This window comes from Brachypodium distachyon, chromosome 3 (genome assembly GCF_000005505.3).
Source record: "Brachypodium distachyon strain Bd21 chromosome 3, Brachypodium_distachyon_v3.0, whole genome shotgun sequence".
NCBI classification, from domain to species: domain Eukaryota; kingdom Viridiplantae; phylum Streptophyta; class Magnoliopsida; order Poales; family Poaceae; genus Brachypodium; species Brachypodium distachyon.
In genome coordinates this window covers 6776224-6800849 of record NC_016133.3, presented here as the reverse complement: position 1 = coordinate 6800849, position 24626 = coordinate 6776224, and the positions used below count along the sequence as shown (strand labels likewise).

The window sequence follows — 24626 nt, the reverse complement described above, 5'->3', positions numbered from 1 at the left end:
GGATTGAGTAAAATGCATCACAGGTCCTAATTCTTTCACAAAAGTCCTAAGTCCTACTTCTCTGAAACTGCACATTTTAGTCCTAATTGTTTCATAAGTGGTTCAACACAGGTCGTATTGTGGTTCGGGCGCGTGACTCCTGCCTACGTGATTATTTGGGTCCACATGTCAGGTGCCAAGTTGGACGCACTTTTGCTAAACCTCCTGTCTTTTTCTACATCTCCCCCGTCTCTTTCTTTCTCTCTATTCTGCTCTCCTTTCTCTCCACCAAATTCATCGAAGTTGACAAACAAGTCATCGAGGAAGTACACAACGCCGGACAAGGAGCTCCGAGATTCGGCGGGGGCGGCCAGGGAGGAGCTCGGGGATTCAGCGGCAACAGCCAGGGAGGAGCTCGGGGATTCAGCGGCAACGGCCAGGGAGGAGCTTAGGCGTAGAGAGAGCAAAAAGGGAAAATTTCTAGAGAGGCGGCGCTGGCCCGGGAGGGGAGGGGGCAGTGCTGGCCTGGGAAAGGGAGGAAGGCGGCGAGCTTGAGGGGAGATGGAGGCAACGCTGTCGGGGAAGGGGAGGGAGCCGGCGTTAGCCGGGGTAGGCGGGGGGGCGACGTGCGGGCTAGGGAGAAGAACACCAGGGATCACGAAATGGAACGACCTGAAACGCGGAGGAGGGGGGGGGAGGGGCTTCTGTAAGATGGCAAGGCCACGTCCCGACCTGACATGTGGGCGCAATCCTAGGTGGCAGCAACGTCATGCGGCCGGAGCTGTGCGTACACCAGAGGGACCTGAGATGAACCACTTATTAAACTATTAAGACTAATGTGCCGTTTCAAAGAAGTAGACTAACTTGGGACCTTTGCGAAAGAATTAGGACTGGTGATGTGTTTTACTCTTTTGGATTTTACCGTGGCAAATGTTCTTTGGTTCTGTGATTTCTTTGCATGATGCGGTTAAACACTTTCATTTTGATGTTGTTTGCTAAAAAATGACGTGTTGCATTCAGTTTTCCTCTGATGTAACACAACAGTAAACATTTGTGGTTCCCCAAATTTTGATTTTGGTCCCCGCTACTTGCCAGGAGTGTCGACGTGAACCAAGTGACACAATCATAGAAAGGAAGACGCCCATTAGATAACCGCTCTACCAGTTTCTGCTTTGTTCTTTGTTTAAGCACTACATAGGAAAAGGCTGCTAAAGATGATGTTGAATACTCCTGCCCTGTTCTTGCCCCCTATACATCGTCGCATACACATGATCATGTCCCAACAACCATGATCGACAAAACGACAAGATTAGTCTAATTTGTATTCGAACTTCAAGCTTGATTAACAATAAAATAATTGCAAAGTTGGAAAAGAGAAAGAACCATCCTCCCCTTGCAGGTCGGGGCTCCGTGCCCAGCCTTCCCACTCGCAAAGTCGCGTCCGCACCAGCAGCCGAAAGAAGGCAAAGTAAACTCGGATCAGCGAACTTGGAAGAGAGGTAGGGGAAAGAAGCCGCCGTCAAGGACGAGAGCGGAGCGGGAAGCCATGGCCTCCAGGAACTTCCTTATCCGATCCCCCAAGGAGGAGGAATCCAACGCCGCGGTCCGAGGTATCCTCAAAACTCTCTCCCCACCCCACTTCCAGTCCCATCACCGGCCATAAGGTCCCGGAGCGATCCGGAAACCGAGGCGGCGGTAGACGCGGGTTCCTTTGTCCGAGGTAGAGATTGCGCTCGAGCCTGTTTAGATGCCTCGATGCGCCGTTTTCAGGCTTCCCGTCGGCGGTTGTGAGACCACGGGACCTTAGAATGATTTCTTGATGAACTTGATATACCGATGTGTTAATCTGTCTTGGTGGTAGTAGGTTCTCTAATCATGGGCTGCCAGGATTGTGTATATTCGTTAGTTTCAATCCGTCGATCTGTTCTGTTTCATGGAACCTTTCTCTAATGTCTCAACATAATTTAGCTTCTGATGTTAGATTGTGACATGGCTTAATTTATCTGATGTCTCAGCTCTCAGCACAATTGGCTTCTCAAGTTGTTAGATAGTGGCATGCATATTTGTAGAAGAAAGAGGCAATGCAGGTGGTTATGTGCTTTCTGCTACTGATCTTTGTTTCTTGTGTTTTCTTGATGCAGAGGCCATCTTGTTGGGTGGGAAGAACGCTGCAATTGCTGGTACTGTGGTTGCGGTTCCTACGGTGTGTATTTTGTTTACCAACTTCGTCCAATATATAATCCATATTTATGTTGGTTATGTACTTATGTTTCATTTCAACTTTAGTGCCATTTTCTATCCTCGCTATTTGGAGGAAACAAATTCCTCAAGTTTTTATATTTCATTTCAAGAGTTCGGTGTGAGAAATGAACTTCTGGATTATCATGAACAGGCTGCCATGTAGTTCAATTTCTGGCCTTATTCTTAAACCTGAAATACTTTGAAATCGTTTGCTTGCATATATTCTCACTTCTGTTAATTTTTTTTGTTCTTGTGCAGTTGGTTGGTTGCCGTGTCTTTCCTTGGGCTAAGCGTAATCTCAACTATACCGCACAAGCACTCATCATAACGGCAGGTAGACTATGCTGCTGATAAATACCGTTGCAGAGCTAGTATGATTCTGACTGTTGTCTACTGAAGTAGTGCTAGTATAGTTTTGACTGTAGTCTACTGAAATAGTGAATTTGCTGATCGACTTAACAGTTAGCTAAATCTAGTGGACGATTTATATCTGTTTCAGTGGGTAATTGGTTACAGTTGTTTGGTGGAGACCAGAATACCTGCAATGTTTTACAACATCGGTACTGTATGAACATATAATAAATTTACTCTTTTTATAACACAAACTTTTGCTTCTTTGTTAGTCACCCTTATATAATGTGAATATTAAATAAGATAAGCTATATAAACTAATCTCTGACTGCGGTACAGTGCCCATTCATTCACAGATTTTGGGTATATTAATGGGAAATTCACATCTAAAAGTAAATAAAGGAAAAATACAACTAATGAATCTGTATCACTTTGGCTCAAGGTCTTTTACGAAGAAAGCATCCCCATATTGTTTTCTGCCTGCAACAATATCTAATTCTCCCCTTATTTAGTTACCCGTGAGGCCATGCATGGTATGCTATTATGCCTTGGGTAACTTCTTATGCTACCTGGCCCTTATTTCACAAACATTGCTAGCCTTTTGTAATTTTTTTATTCTTTGAAATTTCATGATTGTCCTGCACTACCCTTTGTTAGTTTCTTCACCAAATATGCACTTTGGCAGCTTCGGGTTTCCAGTTATCTTCCCAATTATTTGTCCTCTTCGGTCTTCCAGTTTATCACTGTCCTGTGTTGCTGTTTCCTATTTGTATTTATTTTACCCTGGATTGTCCCCGTCCGGGCTTGATCTCGAGGGAGGGAGCAGCACGAGAGGGAGGGGAGGGTGCTGCAGGTGGAGAAGGCAGTGGGAAATGGGGGAAATATTGCTTTATATAGATCCGGCATTTTTTCTGTAATTTCTGTCAACTGCAGGGTATTTTCCTGTTGGGGTGTGCAGAAGTTTGAGAAGTCTCGTTTTCTAGGCTTTCTGCTACCAAAGGGAAAACTAGAGACTTCCGCTTCTAAACACCTTTTGCTTTCTGGTGCCATAAGCTCTCTAGAAGGCACAAGGGGGGGGGCTTATGTTCTTTTAGAATGACCCTGCGAAGATGTTCCATTTGGTTAGATGTCAATAACTTATGCTGAAAAGTGATAAGATGGATGGCATAACTCTATTTGTATAGGAAATATGGAATGTTGTTTCACCTTAGTCGAATAATTTGCTTTGATAGGTTCATCAGATTCTAGCGTACAGACTTCATCCAACAATTTATATATGTTTTGGGGAATTCTTGAAGAGTTGGAAGTGGTTAAAGGAGCTGCATAGGAAAAACATTCTTTTGGAATAGGATCCTCCAAACTTCCTTTGAATCAAAGAGACCCTTAGAATTGACAATAGATACAATATTTCTGTTCTGTTTGTCTACAGGTTAATTGAACATGTGCTGCTTACCAACCTTTTTCTTCTACTATCTGTTCATTAATTTTATGGTACAGATATCAAAGCAAGCTTTTAGTTTGATTTATGTATGTTCATGGCACTTAATGATCTCAGCAATTTCAATGAGATCGGTATGGTTTACTTTGCAGGGACTCAAGCTATAAGGGCATGTACAATGGTTGATAAGACTGTCTTATTTTAGGCGATCCACGTCAACTAGAAAAGACAACAAAACATGTTGTACCATGGGTTATCTCTTAGTGTTACATCTTAAAATTAATATTTAGATGAATAAAATTAACCAAATAAATGCTAAGAAAAGGTGAAATCTAGTACAGTGGTGAATTTGCCTTATCTTGCCTTATCATTCTTGTGAAGAGAACATCTCTTAATTAAAAGAAGGCTTGTGCCTTTTCTTCATTTCTCTCTCTTACACGTCAGGTTTTATCCTATGTGGCATCGCTAAGAAAAAGCTAACGTCACCTCATTTTACACGCCCTAAGTTGCCATTGTAGTTTAGATATGTATTTGTTGGAAGACTTTGTTTCGCTCTGCCTGTTTAGTGATTGTTGATTATCTGTAAATTTAAAAGTAACTATTCTTGTTTGTCATTGTCATGCATATGCTACAGGGAATTAAGTGCTTTCTAAAACGATTACCCTGTTTATTGGACAGCCTGTATCGCTGGCTTCTTCATCACTGCTGATAAAACCATTCTACGAAACGCAAGACAAAACACCATTGGGAGGATCGACAAGTCAACTTGACCCTGGACAGAGGAGATTGGTGGGAATGGCAGGAACTCCACTCTTGCTCTTGGGTGGTGCGTGAGAACAGTGCGATGAATCAACAATTTTCAGATTTAAGCAGTTTCAAACTAACTGATGTGAATTAAGCTTAAGTTTGCTCCCGATCTAAAGTGCAATAATAGATGTTTTCGTTTTGTTTTTATGTGAAGATGTGAACTATTCCTCTAAAATCTGGCTATCCCTGTTCCATCGAGTTTTGGCTCCCAACCAATGTATTTGGTGGAGTAGAGCGGTATTAAGCATCTGATCCGAAATATGTGTCGTGCTATCTGCTCTACCGAGTTTTTTTTCTTTTTTTTTTAAGCAAATGTGCTCTACCGAGTTTGAGATGGCAATTGCTTCAACCCGACGTGAACTCAATCCAGACGGAGCAGGCAGCACCCCTGATTATTTTCCTTGTTTACTGGGAATAAAACCCAAAGAATGAGACAATTAGATAAATGCAACTGCAACTTTGTACCTTGGAGAATTGCCACAAGGACTTATTTGGTTTTACAGGATTTTGAATAGAAAAAGATTTTGAAATCACATGAATAGATAAGGCAGAGGATTGTAATGTCTTAAGAAATTTCCATGAGGTCTCACATAATGCTAAGAACCATTTGGTCAGATCAATCTGGACATAATCTTTACTAATCTAGCATCTCTAAGGTGAACCGAATGCTAAGTACAGAAATCCTATAAAAATCCTACAAAGCTAACGAGCCCCAAAAAATTATTTCTTAAAGAACAGAAACTTGACTTAGATCGAGACGACTGCTGCAGCACTAGCAGCCCAGAAGACCAGAATAAACAAGCTAATCTCACCCAATGAGCATAATCAAACTATGTAGGCAGCGCCGATCTCTCGCCGGCCTAACCGAAAGCACCCTTCTCATCATAACCTATCTTATCCATCCTCATCCACTGGGATAAGCCTCATTTACTTAACCCCGCCGATCGATCGACGACAGTCTCCCATAAGATAAGATGTTTCATCCCAACGTCGTTTTCACATGCTCCCCCATAATTGCTTCCTCCCAGCAACCAACACATGTTTCATTTCGTGCTCCCGTCGAAGCTAGTGTTTCCACATGCACAAACACGGAGACAGTGACGTAAATTGGGAAAGCAGAATCCATACGTGACAAAATGGCACAAGAGATCTATCTGCCTTGTCAGTGTAAAGGATAGGTTTCGACTTACTTTTCGGCGCCCAGTAGATGAGGCCTATTTGAATCCAGCGAGACGCCCGTCTGCACACGGGAACGGGCTTCCTTTTTTTCTTCTTCTTCTTTTCTGTTTCCTCCTTGCGTCTGCATATATATACATGCTCATGGGATTCTCTCCTTTGCTGTCCAAGGCTCCAAGCTCTTAGAGATAACCAACCGTTGCACCTGCCCCCTAGAATGGAAAAGGCTTGCCACAATGGACATGATCACTTTGATGATGCCGCCTTCGTCTCAAGCGCAGTCAGCAGGTCGCGGTGCTCATCGGCATCGGATTTGAGTGATGATGCAGACTATTCCCCACCTGATCGTTCTTCTGAGTCATCTTCAGCGTCGTCAAGCACCTTGCAGCTTGAGTCCGAGGGTCCGCTTTACGAGCTGTCTTCATTGCTAGCCCAGCTTCCTGCAAGGTGCATGTTTCCCCTCTTCCAGAAGTATCAAGTTATTTAGAGAAATCCTAATCTTGATATCTCATGGTTACTATATATTTTTTATTTTATTTCTGTCACAATCTTGTGTGGCTAGTTCCTTTGCCAAACGAGACAACTGTTGGTTATTAACAGATTTTCGAATCCCATGGTTGAAAATAAAATGTTACTCAGAGGATCCATTTTGCACAAGATATAGCACGTGCATGCAAACATTTAATGAAGTATGAAGCTATGAGTTCATTATGAAATTTTGCTCACTAGAGATTGAATAGCTGGACAATAATGTCATAGTTTGAAAAGGTCGCATTTCCACATCACATCTATAAGATCCACTTCAGTTGAAAGGAATTCAAACGATATTTCCCTAAGTAATTTAATTTCTACAGGAGAGGGTTGTCCAAGTACTACCAGGGAAAGTCCCAATCATTCACATCAATATCTGATGCTACATGTCTTCACGACCTTGGAAAGGAAGCTACTTACAACAAGAGGATGAAGGCATGCAAAAGCTCAACGGGATTAGGCATAAACCAGAGGTCAAGTCACTTACCGAGGATATGCAACAAGATGATAGCAAAGAAGCCCTCAAAAGGTTCATTGGCATGTCTAGTGCCTAGAGCAAGCAGCAATAACCTCTTGTACATCAGCGCCAATTCAGCTGCACACCAGAACAAGAAAGATGTACACATGCATATGAACAGTTAACAAAGTGAAACCCTGTAAATGGATAATAACTAGCGTGCCAAGCATTGTCTTTCCACAAACATGCGGTCCTCATTGTACACTTTCGTATGGAAGTTCAAACTGTTTTTCCTTCAAGGATCAACCCGGTTTGTCTTAAGGGTTGATCATAATCAACAAAATTCAATGCATATAGTTCTTTCCGTTAAACTAGCCCATGATTCTACACCTCACTATTCTCTTCTTATAAACACATTACCACAATAGGGGAACCCTTGTTTGAGCAACAATTAGAAATCAAATGACAACTGTACAAGTATCTGTGGAAAATCAATATTGGCATGAATGATGAACTTGACAACGTTGCCCAGAAGCAGGAATAGTTCTATAAGGTTGCCACAAGTTGAAAAATGTGCTTTCAGTTGGTGTTGGCCATCATGGAATCATGGATATGCTCATATGATTTTCTTCCTAGTTCACCTCCAGGAAAGATACCTGTTAACAGCAAGAGAAAGATTCTCACAAAATCCAATGAAACTGCTACAATTACATAATTTTAAATTTTAATCCCACATTACCTGAAGGACATATCAAACTTGCCACTCCAACACCCACACCCACTCTCTGAAGTATGCAAAATGCACAAACCCTTTGTTTTTCATACCTAAAGGATGGCAGTACAAACTTGTGACTTTTCATGGTGCCCAGACATGTTCAAAATGGATAGGCTTCTGGGCATTCCATACATGCCAGTATCTCAAGCTCTCAATCACCACTCTGTTGCTAACAAATGCTTCAATAATCATGTCAGCTGGATCACTTGTTGCTTAGCCATTTGGTACAGTCTCCAACAGCATCAAGGTCAGACTGCATAGCAGACACAATGCATGTAAAGAAATTCTTAGGTGTGGTGGTCCTTATGAAGGAAGCACAGTATAACAATGAATATGAGGTACAAAAGGAACAATAAATGCAGTTCTTCGATGGCAAGGAATTCATACATCTTCAGTTATTCCAAGATGATCAAGTAGAATCCTTATACCACCACCTTTTGAAGAATTACTGGAAACAATCTCAATTGCATTTGACTGCGGTTTGATAACACGCGCTTTCCCTTCTGTTACTTTTGACCAATGCTGTGCCAAAACAGATAAATCTTCCTCCGCGTTACCAAGGAAACGCAACTTCTGCAAGTTCAATAAACTCTGTAAGTTCAATAGAAATAAAATTGATCTAAGATGCAAAAGTTTGTCATAACGACATATCATATTTGCGCTTGCGTTAGTTACAGTAACACAACCTGAATGGATGAATATTCCAAGAGGTCCTCAATTGAAGGCATCACTTGTACCTATGACAACATTAGCTCAATGCCTTAACATAGTTAGAAACGAAGGAGATGGAGTTTATGTTGCAAAAACCTACAGATCAAACCTTGGTCTCATGGTGCATAGTGTGCAACAAGTCAACAGAAGGATGTTCAAACAATGTCAAACATTGTTCCTCGCAGTATGCAACAAGAGGAACTTTATGTTTCAAGGAGTACAGACATGCCTGCAAATGAAATAAGTTAAACATAATATTTGGCAGTCTTATACATCCCTAGTAGGTACACATAACTCTTGAAAGATAAAAATAATAATTGATATAAAACGGTTCGACATGACATCCAAATCTGTGATAAAGAACAGACAAGACCCAACAAAATGCCTGTAATCCTCTTAATAATTAAAAAATACTCCCTCCGTTCCATAATTCTTGTCTCCAATTTGCCCAAAAATGGATGTATCTATTCCTAAAAATTGTCTAGATACATGTAATATTTCGACAAGAATTATGGAACGGAGGGAGTAGTAGGTGAAGGTGAAGCATTAAATTTCAATGGAATGAGAGCAGATACCAGATTAAAATTCTAACAAAAGTACAGCTGCTGCCAGAAAGTGATTAGCTACAATATTGTAAACATTACCTCCTTGCATATATCCATATCCAGGTTTGCTCTATAAATCACTTGGCCATGCCTCCCGTAAACAAGTGAACCCTGCATCAAGGAAAGCAAACTATAACTCTATGAAGGTAAAATGTCATGGGAAAAAGATGAAATAGCATAATAAGCCAATTAACATGCAGAAAGAATGACCACGACAAGAGCTTGGCACTCACTTCCTTCTGCCTTATCCCTCCCTATGTACAGGCTTGCAGAAAAATCTTAATTTAGAACATGCTGTTTTCGCTCACGGGATCCAGAAAGCTTGATATTAAAAAAAATCATATTTTTAAATTTTCGAAAAGATCTGAATTTTTCCCCAGTGTAAGTACAGATGTATTTTACATACCTGTAAATTTTCGTCAAAAAATACTTTGATTTATGATATGTGCAAAAATCGCAAATAAGAAATAACTGTAGATCTATTTGAAAACTATGTATTTATTTTCTTTCTGTAGCTCGAAATAAAACATATTCCATAATGAAAATTTACAGACACTTAACAGAAGCTCATATGTACATGTATATTATTTTCATGATTTTTTGAAACCTTAAAGTATGATTTTCGGAAATCTTTTCGGCTGGGGGAGCTCAGGAGCAAAAAGGGGTTTCGCCTTAATTTATTCCTACTTTCATATGTAATGAAACTGATGCATCTTGCACAGCTGCATAGACAACTCACACGGATTGGGCAAAGTTTGAGCAGTTCAGAACCTTGAAGTATTTGAACATCAACACATTTAATCATGTCCGGTTCACACACAGAAACAAAAAACAGTGCATTTCATGGCATTACGTTCAATGCTGCATCTCCTTTAGAAGAGATGCATCGACATGCACACACACAAGCATGTACTACAAAAAGCAGATAACATAAGGTGGGATAAAACATTGTTACTCGGGAAAAGAATTGGCGTTGCAATATAACTCAGATTATGGTGTCTGTTTCAGAAAACAATTTGACAGATAAATTACTCGAACTGTACACACGTGTCTTCAACAAAAGAAGGACATGGTTGTCAAAAAGAACACCGGCATAAAACCACAAATCTTTGCTAACAGATTTCCACTTTCTAGAGCTATACAAGTTATACAAAGAGGAAGTACCTGTAGAAATACACCAGGTGAATGCTCTGATATAAAGTCATTTTTTCCTCCAAAATTAAGAAGCTTGAAAGTTCTTATGGTGGAAGCCCGGCTCTAATTAAAAGGGAGGAAAATAAGGAAAACATTAGAAAAGTGAAATAAAAGAACTAAAAACATAGTCATCTTATGGTGCATACGTATATGTGTTACTTCTACATTTCCTAGTATTTTTCGTAGTGTCTTAAGGTGAACATCACAAGTAGTCAGCTGTAATTTATCACAAGTCAAAATTACATTGCTTACTATTTGTCTTCTGTCGGCTGCAACTAAGATAAGAAGCTACATAGAAGCACTAAAGATCCTATTGCGATAACTTCCAAGCCCCAACTTTTATCAAGACTACTCTACATACTCATTCGTACTTGGAGAAAGTTACCCATATTGTTGATAGTTGACAATACTGTTTAGGAAAGAGTGAGAACAACATTTAACTGCAGATCAGTGAGATTCAAATTGCATGGTTGAATATCTTTGCATTCATGCTGAATAAGTGAATAAGTAAAACAAACCTTTCCAGTAACCATGATTACATTTACTCCCCGTGATATCCTCTTTCTCAATTCTGGATGCAGGTCTCCTTCATAATTGACAAGAGTAATAAAAAAAACTCAGAACAAGTTATTTGCTAGAACTTCGTAAGATCCAGAAAAAACAGTATAATTCTGCTCCATCAACTCACCATCTACATCACATATTATATGGGTCAGTTTTTGCTGATGACCCTCTCGCAGGCTCGTTTTCTCTATACCTCTATTGATCTCTGGATATAATATTTCAATGGTACTCCAGTTAGAAGAAATGGATGGGCATCCCATGACAAAGAAAAACACACGATATGCAAAGGTGACCTACCATCAGAATTATCTAAATGATCTGTCTCGGTACTGAAATAATATGCACTCCTAATGAGTCCTTTCCCTTTCCATTCAAGAGTATTTAATATATGTTCTTCTTCCTTCTCCATCTCTTCTTCAGCCTCCTTGCTAAGTTCATGATCAAAGCCCAATAAATGCAATAATCCATGCACCTGATCAAGATTAAGTTGGTTAGCACATAATAGGTTGCAAGCAGTTCCAACATCGAACAATTACATGCAAGTTTCTTCACAAGATACACCAGAAGTATCATCAAAGTAATTGCTTCACTTACACAGAGAGGTAGCCAAGCAATTTCAACTTTCAAAATCAAACTTAGCACTAAGTCAGAGATACATGACGTAAATGCAAACCTACCTTGCTATTTCCCTGGTCTCTTGTCAACATTTATCCAATTTCCATCACATTTTATTTGCTACTTTGATTGTTCAAACTATAGTTTATAATCTCAACAACACCATTACCTGACATCTCTAATGTTATGGTCCATGATAAATCGGACAAGAAGTACACAACCGTTTGTTCATTGATTGTATATCAGTGAGGGTGCAATTAGACATTAGGAGATAAACAGAAATGGTGGATATGTACAGAGGCGCTACTATAATAGAAAAAGAGTGACGCTAGCAATGAGTGAAACAGACTAACCATGAGAATTCTGATCTCGTCAAGAAGAGTATGGCCTCTTTCTTCTGCTTGACGCCGGGCTGTCTCAACAGAAATTACAATGTCACCCAACTGCAGCTGTTGAACCAAACACAACATGTAAGCAAAAGATCAAATAACAAATAATGTAATCCAATAGCACGTCTTACAATGGGGATATCAAGCCCTGGTATATGCTGCGACATCGACAGAACATCCGTGGCGTGATCTTCATCTCTCCATTCCTTGTTCAGCTTCCTGATGAAACTATCATCACAAAGCAGTAGAGAGACTTCAACACTGGCGTACTTATCCACATTGCTTATACAGGTGTCCCTGGTCCTGTACTCCGAGCTTTCCAGATTGTCGAAGGCCAACTTCATTGCTTTCCCAACATCCGTCTGAAGTGTTTCTGCGATACTCTGCGTAGCGAATTCAGAATTAGAGATACATTTTAAGAGTTTAACAAGCCCGAGCAGCGAAAATAGCGCGCGGAAGCAATCACCAGGATGAGGGGGTCGTCGGGGAGGGCTTCTTCGATGCCAATCTGCACGCTGAGCTCGCCGGGGCCCTTCCGCGTCGGCCTCGCCCTTCTCCGCCTCAGCAACATGGGCGGCGGCGACCCGCGCCTCCGTCGTCCGGATGTGGACGCTGCGTAGTACCGCGAGGCGGTTACGAGGAAAGGGGGTGGGATGTGGCCATGGGGATGAGAAGGCGGCTGCGGCGGCGAGTGGAGCAGGGGAGCCGGCCGTGCTGACAAAGGGAGACGGTGAGGGAGAAGGAGGTGGTGGGAGGCCAGCGCGCGGAAGAGATTGTGGTGGAGCCGCGCCATTGAGAGGAGGAGGCTACGCGCTCGTGGGGGTTTAGACGGTACTAGACAGTTCTAGACTTCTAGCACGAGAGAGGAAGAGGACGATGCGGGGCAGGAAGAGGAAGGATAGGGTTAAAGGCGGGGTTAAAGTTAGAAAGAGGGGGAAATTTGTCGGGAGAGACCGTTATTTCGTTTCCGTCGAAACACACCGTCGGAATATGTCTTTGTCCAGTACCATTATAATTTTGTGAATATTTGCTAGAACACATTCTGCATCGACTAAATTTGAGAATTTGACATTTTTACTTGGTCGACGACCATCTTAAATCTGATTTTGAACATTTGTTTCCTTTGCACGAATCGATATTTGATATCTACTAGGATTCGCAGTTGGTTGAGGTGCGCATTTGTGCCCTGTGTTGCTGCACTCCGCATGAGAGGAAACGCTTCAAACAAAGAGTTTGAAAAATTCTAGACACATTTGCTAAAGGGTAGAATGATAATTCAATGTGAAAAAAAAGTCAAACTTTTTATTTTGGACCATATAATGTGTTTTGGCAAATGTCCACGAAATTGTAATGGTACTGGACAAAAACACATTCCAGCGGTGTGTTTCGGCAAAAGCCACGAAATAACGGTGTCCTCCTGCCAATTTTTCCTAGAAAGAATTGCCACAATACCACTAGTCAAAACCAGTTCCAAAATAGCACTGAAAAAAAAAAGTTGCCAAAACAACACCGTTGTTAAGGGTTTTTTTTGCCAAAATAGCACTCTGTTAGCACTCCGTTAAACGATTTCTCTTCTCAACCCCGTCCCGTCCCTTTCTCTTCCACCCCATCCCCTTCCCTTCTCCTTCCCTTCCTCCCCACGATCCATGACCATGGCTGCCCCTCCGCCGGCCACGTCCCCGCCTCCACCGACCGCATCCCCTTGCCTCCCTCCCCTCTGATTCCCTTTCTCGAGCGCACTCTGCCCGTAGCGGGGGCGCCGTCCGTCGCCGCCCCTGCTGAACTGCTGCTGCGCCGCCGCCCCTGCTAACATGCTGTTGCGCCGTCGCTGCCTGCTGAACTGCTGCTGCTGCTGCGCCGCCGCCCCTGCTGACCTGCTGCTGCGCGGTCGCCGACCCACTTCGCCGCGGGGGCGCCGTCCACCGTTCCTGCTGCTACTTCGCCGCGGGCTCGCCACCCGGACCACCTCCACCGCACTGGTACAGTTCTTCCCTTCCCACGTATGCTTTGTTTGGATTATTCTTTTTCATTGGAGATTTTTGTAGCGACGTGCAGTGCAGCATGTTCAGAATTTGCTATTTTTGTGTGTTTCAGTGTTGATTGATGGGCACCTTCAAAGTAGAAATAGATTGTTAAGTCATACTTGACGATTCTAGATGGTCGAAGAGTGTACCAAAGGGGAAAAACATGGGATTTTGCTGTGGGTCGGGACTTGTCCGTGGTGCAGATAACAAAGGCTGTGGAGGACGAGTTTCAGTGGTCTACTGATCAGAGAATAACCATCTGGTATGCAGCCGCAGATGGACCCGTTCCTTTAATTTCCGAGTCAGAGATAGCAGAATTATTTGACAATGCGATGACTCAAGAACTATAACGTTTGGTGTGACCATTGAGAGCAAAAACAATGGACCTGCTCATGTCAATGGTGATGAGGAAAATGATGTGCCGGTTCATGCTCCATTTTTTGCTTGGCCTAACCAAGCCTATGTAGGGGAGTACGAGGATGATGAGCCCGTGAAATATGAGGAGGAGGATAAGAAGGCAGACCATGTAGAGGCTCCTGAAAATGGGCCGGAGGTAGCTGATATAAGGATTCCATTGGGAACATTGGATGTTGACAATTCATGGGATGAACAAAATGTGCCCGAGGATGATGACAGTATACTTGCTAACAATTTGGTTCCCACTCATATCCACGATAGAAATTGTCCTCAGATTCAAGAGAAGGCTACCTTTCTTGATGGAAAAACTTTTAAGATTGCCTTGAGACAACTAGCAATTAGAGAAGAGTGGTCATTTAACACACAGTATAGTGACAAGGAGAGATTTCGTGCTATATGTTCTGATGAAGATTGTCCATGGAGGATACATGCTTCCAAGTTAAAGGGTTGTAATACCTTCATGGTATGGAAATAGCTTTTTATTGGAATTGACATGAGATATTCATTTCTGCACTTGTTATTACATTCTATAAATATGCTTATTTCTGCACTTGTTATTACATCTTATTTACACACTTGTGAATACTTGTAGGTAAAGAAACTTCCATTTGCTCATACTTGTGGAAGTGCCAACAAAAATGACAAGAAGAAAGGCAAAGCAAGAATGGCAAACAAGAATTGGATTGCTGATAGGGGGAAAGCAATATTGCAAGAGGAGGCCACACTTAGTGCAAAAGGTCTTAAAGAACGATTGGAAAGGGAGTATAATATGAAGTTGGAGTACAGCAATGTTTGGAAAGGGCGATCTCGTGCACTTGCTGTCCTGAATGGCACATATCAAGAGAACTTTCAGTTGTTGTGGAATTTTAAGGCAGAATTAATGACAGCCAACCCAGGAAGTGTGTGTGAAATAGACATCAAGACAGTCCGTAAGAAAGGTGGCATCGTGCACTACTTCAATAGGCTGTTTATTGCATTCAAGCCATGCATTGTTGGTTTTTTGGAAGGCTGCAGACCGTATTTGGGGGTCGATTCAACCTTTCTTACAGGGAAGTACACAGGACAGTTGGCTGCAGCTATTGGTGTTGATGGACATAGCTGGATGTTTCCTGTGGCTTTTGGGATCTTCGAGAAAGAGAACACAGAAAATTGGGTGTGGTTCATGCAGCAACTTAAGTTGTGTATTGGTGATCCAGAAGGGCTCACTATCCATACAGATGCATGCAAAGAGTTGGAGAATGCCATAAAAAAAGTGTACCCAAATTGCGAGCACAGGGAATGCATGATGCATCTCATGATGAACTTCAAGAAGTTCAAAGGTGACATACTTGATAACATGTGGCCTGCAGCTTGGACATAGTGGCGGAGCTGCTGTAACCCAATGGAAATCACCAAACTTTCATTAGATTAGTGTATTTACCTTGTTTATTACTATAAGATTACAATGAATCCAATAGAGTGAACCCAATGGCATTCTGCTCTAGCTTCGCCACTGCTTGGACATATGAAGTTGAGAAGCATGAGACCCTCATGGCGGAGATAGAAGCTGTCAACCCAGAAGCAATAGCCTACTTAAGGAAGGAACATGATCGTGTGTGGACAAGAAGCAAGTTTTCATCAATTACCAAGGTTGAATATGTCAGTAATAACTTGGCAGAAGTCTTCAATAATTGGATCAGAGAGAAGAAACAACTTGCATTTGTAGAGCTCATAGACACATTAAGAGAGATGTTGATGCAAATGAGAGGCAAAAGGAGAGAGGTTGCAGATGGGCTGCAAAGAGCCAGAAAAGGACAATGATGCCGATCGGGATGCAACTCCACCTCCAAAACGGTAATTTCTTTAACATGAGTACCTTATTATTTTGCACATCTCCTGCATGCTAATGTTAAGTTTTCATGTAGGCACAAAACTGCAGCAACCACTAACACTACTCCATGCACACCAACTAAGCAAGTTTCTCAACCTTCGATTGCAATTTCAAGCCCAGTGATAAGATCGAGGGCAGCAGCCATTGCAAAGGCTTCTTCACCTCCTAGTGCATCTACAAGGAGCAAAACTACTGCTAGTAGTCCTCTCAAACAAGTTTTGTCAGTTTGCTTGTGAGTGAAAATTAGGGACTTATGGTGTGTGAAGAGTTAAGGGCATATATATCTTTTTTAATGGCTGTTAGTCTCAGTTAGTCTCCGTTAGTGGATAATGGTATTTTGGCATCAATACCAAAACTGTAGTGGTATTTTGACAAGTTTGGTTTTCTCAGTTGTATTTTAGAACTCTCGGTTTTGACTAGTGGTATTTTGTCCATTCTCTCTTCAAGTTAACGGAAGAACTCTTGGTGCCTACCGTTCCGCTTCCGCGCGGACGAAAATGATGTGAACCATTTTGCTCGGCCCTACCCAAAATCTTTCGTGCTTATAAAGTAATTTGGAGTTGGTGGTCGCCAGTTTACTTCTTACTAACTTTTCTCTTGTCATTCCTGACAAGTAGATTATAAAAACCGAGTTAAAATTTACTGCTTTCTCTTCTCTCCAATCTCCATGAGTTTGGTTTCAGAGTTCAAATTCAACAAAACCTATCATTAGGCTTTATGACATTGGTTCACGAGATGACTATGATGTTTTTCTTCGGTTGTAATTTTTTTTCTTGATGATCCCGCGGCAAAACACGGCACAAAGCTAGTTCCTGTCTCCGCTGCTCCGTCTCTCTAGCTCTCGCTCTTTCTCTCAACCGAAATTCGTTTCGACCAGTCGGAACTCGTCCGCCCGACGAGGTCGTAGCGCCAACGAACTCCTCCAAAAACTAACTCCTCCCGTTAAGTGTCCTGTCAGGTTTAGGCCCCAAACAGCCAAACCCCAGCACCGGAACGACAAAACCCCATCAGACGCCAAAATGCCCCGCCGCCTCACGACGACCTACTCCGGCCGCATCGCCGCCGCGACGCCATCCCCCTCCGGCCCCTCACTCACCGTCACCGTCTCCCCGACCACTCCCCCGACGCCGCACGACCCGCGGGGCCATCCGCTCCCGCGCCGCCACCTCATCTGCGCCGCCGCCCGCATCCTCCGCTCCCCCGCCTCCCCCTCCCCGTTGGCCGACCTCGCGGACTATCTCCGCTCCCTGCGCCTCACGCTGACCGCCTCCGAGGCCTCCGAGGTTGTCAAGGCCCTCTCCCCCGACCCCGCCCTCGCGCTCGCCTTTTTCCGCTTCGCCGCTGCCTCCCTCCCGGGCTTCCGCCATGACGCCTTCTCATACAACCGCATCCTCGCCCTCCTCTTCCGCAGCAAGGCGGACCCTGGCGAGGCGCTGCGGCTCGTCGCGCAGATGGAGCGGGATGGCGTGGCTGGCAACATCTCCACGGTGAATTTGTTGGTCGGGATGGGTGGAGGAGGCGTGGAGGTGGCTAGGTGCCTAGAGCTGGCCAAGAAATGGGGCCTGAGGCTTAACGGGTACACCTATAAGTGCATCGTGCAGGCGCATTTGAGGAGCAGGGAAGTGTCCAAGGGGTTCGAGGTGTATGAGGAAATGCACAGAAAGGGGTACAAGCTGGATATATTTGCGTATAACATGCTGCTTGATGCTCTTGCCAAAGCTGGAATGGTATGATAATGTACACACTTCACACATATATAAATCGTGTTTGCAGTTTTGGGCTAATATAGGATTGGTCTACAAAATATATTTTTCATGTTTCTGATAGGTATGTTTTGCACTGATTGTCTGACCTACCATTCAATTTAAACCTGTGGCATTATGCATGAGGACGCTTGAGAGATAGAACTGCAATTCGATGTTATGTTACGGAAATTGCTTCTGTGGGTGAAATTGGTACAAGTCCTAACTAGACCGTGGACAGTTAAAGATTGTCTTTCAATGCAAGGAATTTTCCTGGTGCAGCAGTTGTTATTTGATTAAGACGTCAGTTGAGAATTCTTATCAGGTTGTGATCACTGTAAATGCTTGTTAACTAAGCATGGATGCTTAATGTTGTGCTTTAGAACCTAGCAGTTGTGTTGCTAGGTGGCACTAGGTCATGTTGTTCTTCAGAACCTGCATGCCTGTCTGGAAGAATTGGAACCTCTGCTAGAAATGCTGCAGTTCTTATTGCAACCACTGAACCTTTTTCACTTTAATGGTCATGTAAAAAACAAATGAGGTGGTACTGATATAAATATCTGAACTGTCAAGGTGTACATACACAAGCCAAGCTGTCATCAATACTAGAACAGTGTAGCACGATGGAATGCCCCTAAGTACAAACATAAAAATTACTTGGTAATCAACTGTTTTCTTACTAAACCATCGCAAACTTTTCGCAGTAGCCCCTTTTCATTTTTCAATCTACTAACTGAACTTAAAAGCATCCAACACAGGCCTAAATTTTTACCAGATTTCATGTATGCTAGCACCCTTCAAAGAGCATCGCTTTACACATCTTGCTATCATTGTAGTTTGACCTAACTGACATTGCCAAATACAATAATATTTTGGCCGCATTTACTAAAATGTCTAGTATGGTTTATGTTGTTGTAATTTTACATCATACACACCTCAAGTTGGATACAGCAATATCACCTCAAGTTGGATATCTAAACTTGAATTTGAGCTATCAAATTCCTGATGTTGTTTACATCATAATGTTCCATCAGTGAGGTGATCAAGTTTAAGAAGCTTGCATGCTTTGAAACACCAACTTTTTCGCCAGTGGAACGAAATCAGGAAATTGTATTGTTTTCTTCAATCTTAACCCTCACCATTTCAATAAACTTTCCTATGGTATCTCGTCCTCCCTACAATAGCACATTTTAAAACTTGTGCTGTTTCTAAAACTGTAGCAGCTGATCTTTGTTGGTTAAGCAGGTTGACCAAGCTTACCAAGTCTTCGAAGATATGAAACAAAAGTACTGTGTGCCAGATGCATACACATATACTATACTGATTAGAATGTCTGGGAAGACTGGGCAGACCTATAAATTTCTCTCATTTTTTGACGAAATGGTGTCAAGAGGATGTGCTCTTAACCTCATTGCCTATAATACTGTTATTGAGGCTCTTGGTAAGAACAAGATGGTGGACAAGGTAATTTTTGTACTCTCCAAAATGATCGAGAGTGACTGCCAGCCCAATCAGTTCACTTATAGCCTTACACTGGATATTTTGGCAACGGAAGGGCAATTGCACAGACTAAATGAGGTTTTAGATATCTGTGATAGATACTTGAACAAATCAATTTATTCTTATTTGGTTAAGTCGCTTTGCAAATCTGGGCATGCAAGTGAGGCACACAATGTGTTCTGTCGTATGTGGAACTCACATGAAAGTGGAGACAGGGATGCTTTCATATCAATGCTTGAGGTGTTATGCAATTCAGGCAAAACATTAGAGGCTATTGATCTCCTACATATGATGCCTGAAAAAGGGATCGATACAGATATTGGCATGTACAATATGGTCTTTTCAGCTCTTGGAAAGCTGAAGCAGGTCTCTTTTATAAGCACTCTTTTTGACAAGATGAAAGCTAGTGGGATTGCTCCCGATCTCTTTACCTACAACATTATGATTTCAAGTTATGGTAGAGTTGGTTTAGTTGATAAAGCATCTGGGTTGTTTGAAGAAATGGAGGCTAGCAGTTGTAAACCTGATGTCATCACCTACAATACTTTGATAAACTGTCTTGGAAAAAATGGAGATCTTGATGAAGCACACATCCTTTTCAAAGAGATGCAGGAGAAGGGATATGATCCTGATGTCTTCACTTACAGCACACTGATTGAGTGCTTTGGGAAATCCAATAAGGTTGATATGGCCTGCAGCTTATTTGATGAGATGATTGCAGAGGGATGCATCCCTAATATTGTAACTTATAACATTTTACTTGATTGTTTGGAGAGGCGTGGGAAGACAGCAGAAGCTCATAAACATTACGAGACTATGAAGCAGCAAGGATTAACTCCTGACTCGATTACCTATTCAATACTTGAGCGTTTGGAAAGTAGATCTCAAAGAACAGCAAGAATACGTAAGCCATCCCGAGTTACAAGTTGGGTTGTCAGTCCATTAAGATGACGATGGCAAGGATCTACCCTGATTTTTCATGTCATGCACCTTCTGTGATGTGCAGCTTTGTACAATGTTGCAAATGTATTACAATGAACCAATGATACCAAACAATATGTCTGTTTTCAGTCTCTTCTTTGGAATGATAGTCAGGGATACCTTGGTCAAGCATAATGTAGATATGTGGGTTTATGCAGTTTCAAGATTTCCAAAATGGCAACTGTAATTCAGACATCCTGTCTAACTGACACAAGTTGGAAGATTCATCAGGTCAGAAAGAGACAAATAGGTGGCTTTTGAGGTTGTTCGATTAAAGGATGCTCTTCATAGTAAAGTTATGGGAGATATTGAAGACATTTTGTACGAGGTGAGAGTTCTACTTTGCTATCTTATTATCTGCCTTTAAGATTGATGAAACTATATCTTATAATTCCCATGCATCATAGTTTATATTGACCTCTTCCCTAATGCTAGTTTTTCAAGAATTCGCCGTTATTGTTGCTCTGGTGCAGTGCTACTCAATGCAGTCAGTTTGATTTCAGACTGTAATCCTTGATTTCTTATGCCTTTAGGGTAAGATGTAAAATATGGATAACCTTATATAACTAATTGTTCTGCAGTATTTGTTGCAACTTCTAATACATGCAGAACATCTAGCTTGGAATTCAGAAAACCATCTACTTGTTTTGGTATAAGTTGCATGTTGTTGCTGTTATAAGATTTGGATTTTGAAACTGGTGGTATGTATAGGCAAAACCATGGATTACCATGCCTTCGTGGGGTGTGATGATGTGTTCCACCCCGCAATTCCCCCACGTTGCCTTGCAAGGTACTACTTCTGTTCTCAAATTTAAGAAGTCTTTGCTTTGTCCTAAGTCAAACTTCTTAAAGTTTGACCAAGTTAACAGAAAAATATATGAACGTTTAGAATATCAAATACTATGAAACTATGTATCATGATGGATTAATAAAACTAATTTGGAGTCGTAGATGTTGGTAGATTTTTCTATAAACTTGGTCAAAGTTTAAGGAGTTTGACTAAAGACAAAGCTAGGACTTCTTACATTTAGGAACGTAAGGGGGGTATGAGTCTTGTGTGAGTAATTAAAGTGCGCTAGCAATCCGGCAAGTATCCTGGTTAGGGAGAGTTCTTGCCTGATCACGGTGGTCCTCGCGTCTTACTCAGGGACGACTTCAGGCCCCAACGGCCTTAGCTGGTGTGCCCTTAAATGGAGCCTGGAGGCCCTGCAGCTGGGAGAAGTCAGATCTGAGCAACTGAGCGATAAAGTACTTATCTACCTATCGTTCATTGCTTTAGGACTAAGACTAGACAGAGTTTAACAGAAAATCTACTCTTTTCCCTCAATAACTGATTTGATCCTCTCGCTTTCTTTGACAGTGAGAACAGCATAGCAAAATCAGGGTGGTTGCAGTTACCTGGATAACATACATAAGAACAGTGTGAGGAACCATATGCGTACTATAAGTTACAAGGAAATGGCTTAAAGAATATTCTCCACTTAGTGCTGGAAAAGGGAACACGTCTTGGCACCGAATGACCTTGACAGGCTTTGATCTTTTACAGTATGTAAGTACTCAGTAGGTTCTGCATCCACCGTATTGTTCCAAGTTGATCAACTGCGTTTCTTGCTCATCATTCTTCTAATTTGTCTACAGTAAGATCTTGGTGGGATAATACCAGCCATTATGTTTGATTGGATGGCCAACTTTTTGGACATGTGCCAACATATGGTCATGGCCATGTCTTGAAAAATGTGGGAGCAGCCAGAGAATTATTCCAACACAAGTTAAATTATCTCATACAAAACCATTTCAGGATTTCTCAATCCAAAGGATTGAACTATATACTGAATCATTTCTTTGAGTTAGATTCATCCTTTGTTTTACAGAATCAAAGCCAGTACGTAGATGTGATGTGAGTAGTGACTAGATTTTAGGTGATCATCAGAACACCACCAAACACATCCATATCTCATTATGGTGTCTTTGATCACTGAAAGAAAACATCATTGCCATAGATGTGAGTAGTGATTAACTTAGATGCTTAAATTTTGGTGAAATCCCTCCTAAAGATAACTTTGACCAACATATTTTCTAAAAGTTAAATCTAACGGCTAAAGAAATAAGTTGAATGTCTAAAGCTGTGTTTTAGTTGCACACTTGATCCTTCCATAACACCACAACAATTATCCTTTACAACCGATCTTTCCATATCATGAGTATACAACCACCAGAGAAAGCTATCTAGCTTCCTTCAAGGTGAAATCCTGTGATATAAAAAACAGACTAGTCCCTTGTAAAATCTGGTAATATAGCACTCAGTCTGTTGATTTACCTTTTCTAAGCTTTTCAGATTTTGGAGTAACTTGCTGGCTTCTCGAATCTGCTTGTTGGCCATTGATGAAGCGCATTGCATATCGGAATGGGGTCATGATTTCAGGTTGTTTATTCTTCTATTGTACGCTAATAAAAGGTCTGGTAATTTACTGCCTTATTTTGGATTCAATGTATCCATGTGGTTTGAAATCTTGTGTGTTTCTTCCAATTCTCCCTCCTACCATTAAACCGCACGATCCAATTTATTGATTAGTCAGTCTATGACTTATTTCTTGCTCCACTTGTTAGATCTTTTCTTTCCATTGCAATCCTCTCCTGTACCCAGGCCAGAGTATTATCAGTCATGCATTAGAATTCTTCGAAGATAATACTATTGTTTTTAGGAACTGAGGCTTCTGGTAATTGACTATCGATCTGATATGCAGGTGTTCTGCTTGGTTGCGATGGAAAAGCCTCTCTCTTAGCCCTGAGCACATGGGAGATGAGAAAGTCAAGGTTCTTGCACCTGTTAAGTTCATCAGACTATACCGGGAATTGCAGTGCTACTTAATAGGAAATCCACCTTTGGATTTCTGGTGTAATTTAGTGCATACTTATTGATTAATTTTGTTACAAAGTGCTTCCTATTGTTTCAAATGGTGTTTATTGTTATAGATAAACATGTCACACTTGGTTGGCCTACTTTTATCTGGCGCGGCAAAGCGCGCTTATTCATCTAGTTTCATTTATTTGTATAGTGAGTAGTGAATAGGACAGTCTGGTCAGGCCTGTCATATCTGTACCATGAGCCAAAGTTTGATTCTCTCTGATGAAACAGACCACACTGTCAGCTCTTGTTTACTCCTTGTTTCATTAATTGCAAACAATCACTTGGTGCAGGCCTTTACAACTGAAGAATGAAGAACTGTTCAAATAGAAGAAAGCATGTAGGTACAAAATACTACGTGCTTATACTGATTGATCAAAAGTGGAGGTGATTTTCCAACAACTACAGATGACTACATTGCTTTGGTAAGTTATTTGCCCATGGAAATAAAATATAAGGAATAATGTATTATCCGGTAAAATATGTCTATGTAGCCTTTTTTCCTTTGGAATAACATACACTTTTTTTGTAATGCATGTATTTTCTCCTGGTCTTTTTGTCCTGCCTCATGTGTTTTGGAATAATCACACGTCTAGATGAAATAGATGGAAAACATACTCTTCAGGCAAGACATGGGTGTATGCATGAACTTAAAAAAAATCGAATGTAAAATTTATTTTGGAACAGGTTGCCCTCTCCTTCATTCATTTCTTCATTTTCTCACTTCTTTTGTCCATCATGCCATTGCAATATAAATCGGTGCTCCCGAGGAAATCAAAACCAGAAGAAAAAAAAACTCAGAGGTTACGGTCCGTGCACATATATAAATCGGTGCTGCTTCTAACTTTTTTATACGGGTGGAGGTAGTGGAGAGAATAAAACGAGTGAAGCTATTCAGTCCCAATACTTATTTACCAGGTGATGCTATATAATTTTCAGAAGGAGGTATTGTTGTCTTCTAAAAAAGTAGAGTATAGAGACAAAATCTTCAAAAGAAACCTTTTGAAAGAAACATTTCTTCAATGGATGTTTGGTGGTTGTGAAAGAAGATCAAAGAAAAAAAGTTTTGATGCATGTCTTAGAATGTACACCCTCCGTCTGTGTTTATGAGGGTCCTTGCTTTTGCATTGGTACCAAGACAACCCAAAAGCCCCATGTTTTGGTCAAAACTGCCCCTGTACCCACAACGCATGGCCCGACCAATTTGTTGTGCAAGTGCATGTGGGACCCAAAACAGGGGTGAGATGGGTACTTCAAAGGAAACAGAACAATGCACCTGTTATAGTTGGACAGGGCCGTTCAAGTTATGCGCCCGGTAAAGATGGACGGAGGGAGTATCATTTTGTTTTGTTGT

The 24626-nt window shown here is 41.7% G+C and overlaps 5 protein-coding genes and 1 long non-coding RNA gene across 20 annotated transcripts; 4 read left to right on the top strand and 2 right to left on the bottom strand.

Annotated features, from left to right (window-relative positions):
• Nucleotides 1-1345: 1345 nt before the first annotated feature.
• Nucleotides 1346-5075, top strand: LOC100828402 (early nodulin-93). Its single transcript, XM_003571726.4, has 4 exons — nt 1346-1589; nt 2121-2182; nt 2479-2554; nt 4688-5075. The coding sequence occupies exons 1-4, from the start codon at nt 1526-1528 to the stop codon at nt 4777-4779; spliced, it is 294 nt and encodes a 97-aa protein (XP_003571774.1). The 5' UTR covers nt 1346-1525; the 3' UTR covers nt 4780-5075.
• A 183-nt stretch (nt 5076-5258) lies between these two features.
• LOC112271512 lies at nt 5259-6149 on the bottom strand. Its single transcript, XR_002964597.1, has 2 exons — nt 6007-6149; nt 5259-5881 (listed from the first exon to the last, which is right to left on the bottom strand). It is a non-coding gene; the product is annotated as an uncharacterized LOC112271512 (long non-coding RNA).
• LOC100827172 lies at nt 6020-7328 on the top strand. Its single transcript, XM_003571725.4, has 2 exons — nt 6020-6439; nt 6847-7328. Exons 1-2 carry the CDS (start codon nt 6210-6212, stop codon nt 7163-7165), a joined length of 549 nt encoding a protein of 182 aa, XP_003571773.1. The 5' UTR covers nt 6020-6209; the 3' UTR covers nt 7166-7328.
• Nucleotides 7196-12727, bottom strand: LOC100825618 (endoribonuclease YBEY, chloroplastic). 2 transcript variants are annotated; one of them, XM_010235765.3, is made up of 13 exons: nt 12300-12727; nt 11965-12216; nt 11798-11893; nt 11127-11301; nt 10954-11034; nt 10784-10851; nt 10236-10328; nt 9111-9182; nt 8576-8695; nt 8442-8492; nt 8143-8328; nt 7720-8008; nt 7196-7636 (listed from the first exon to the last, which is right to left on the bottom strand). In XM_010235765.3, the coding sequence occupies exons 1-12, from the start codon at nt 12624-12626 to the stop codon at nt 7958-7960; spliced, it is 1572 nt and encodes a 523-aa protein (XP_010234067.1). In that variant the 5' UTR covers nt 12627-12727; the 3' UTR covers nt 7196-7636; nt 7720-7957. The 2 variants fall into 2 exon arrangements, with proteins under 2 accessions (XP_010234067.1, XP_014756767.1); XM_014901281.2 differs by having other exon boundaries at nt 7806-8008.
• A 1456-nt stretch (nt 12728-14183) lies between these two features.
• Nucleotides 14184-16642, top strand: LOC104583481. Its single transcript, XM_024460715.1, has 3 exons — nt 14184-14737; nt 14867-16107; nt 16179-16642. The coding sequence occupies exons 1-2, from the start codon at nt 14735-14737 to the stop codon at nt 15632-15634; spliced, it is 771 nt and encodes a 256-aa protein (XP_024316483.1). The 5' UTR covers nt 14184-14734; the 3' UTR covers nt 15635-16107; nt 16179-16642.
• A 387-nt stretch (nt 16643-17029) lies between these two features.
• Nucleotides 17030-23958, top strand: LOC100824704 (pentatricopeptide repeat-containing protein At1g51965, mitochondrial). Of its 14 annotated transcripts, none has more exons than XM_024462404.1 (8): nt 17030-17871; nt 19132-20695; nt 21079-21157; nt 21515-21615; nt 21728-21916; nt 22703-22789; nt 23112-23181; nt 23566-23958. In XM_024462404.1, the coding sequence occupies exons 1-2, from the start codon at nt 17164-17166 to the stop codon at nt 20335-20337; spliced, it is 1914 nt and encodes a 637-aa protein (XP_024318172.1). In that variant the 5' UTR covers nt 17030-17163; the 3' UTR covers nt 20338-20695; nt 21079-21157; nt 21515-21615; nt 21728-21916; nt 22703-22789; nt 23112-23181; nt 23566-23958. The 14 variants fall into 14 exon arrangements, with proteins under 14 accessions (XP_024318172.1, XP_024318171.1, XP_024318166.1 ...); XM_024462403.1 differs by having other exon boundaries at nt 23112-23193; XM_024462398.1 differs by having other exon boundaries at nt 23112-23697; nt 23869-23951.
• The last annotated feature ends 668 nt before the right edge of the window (nt 23959-24626 follow it).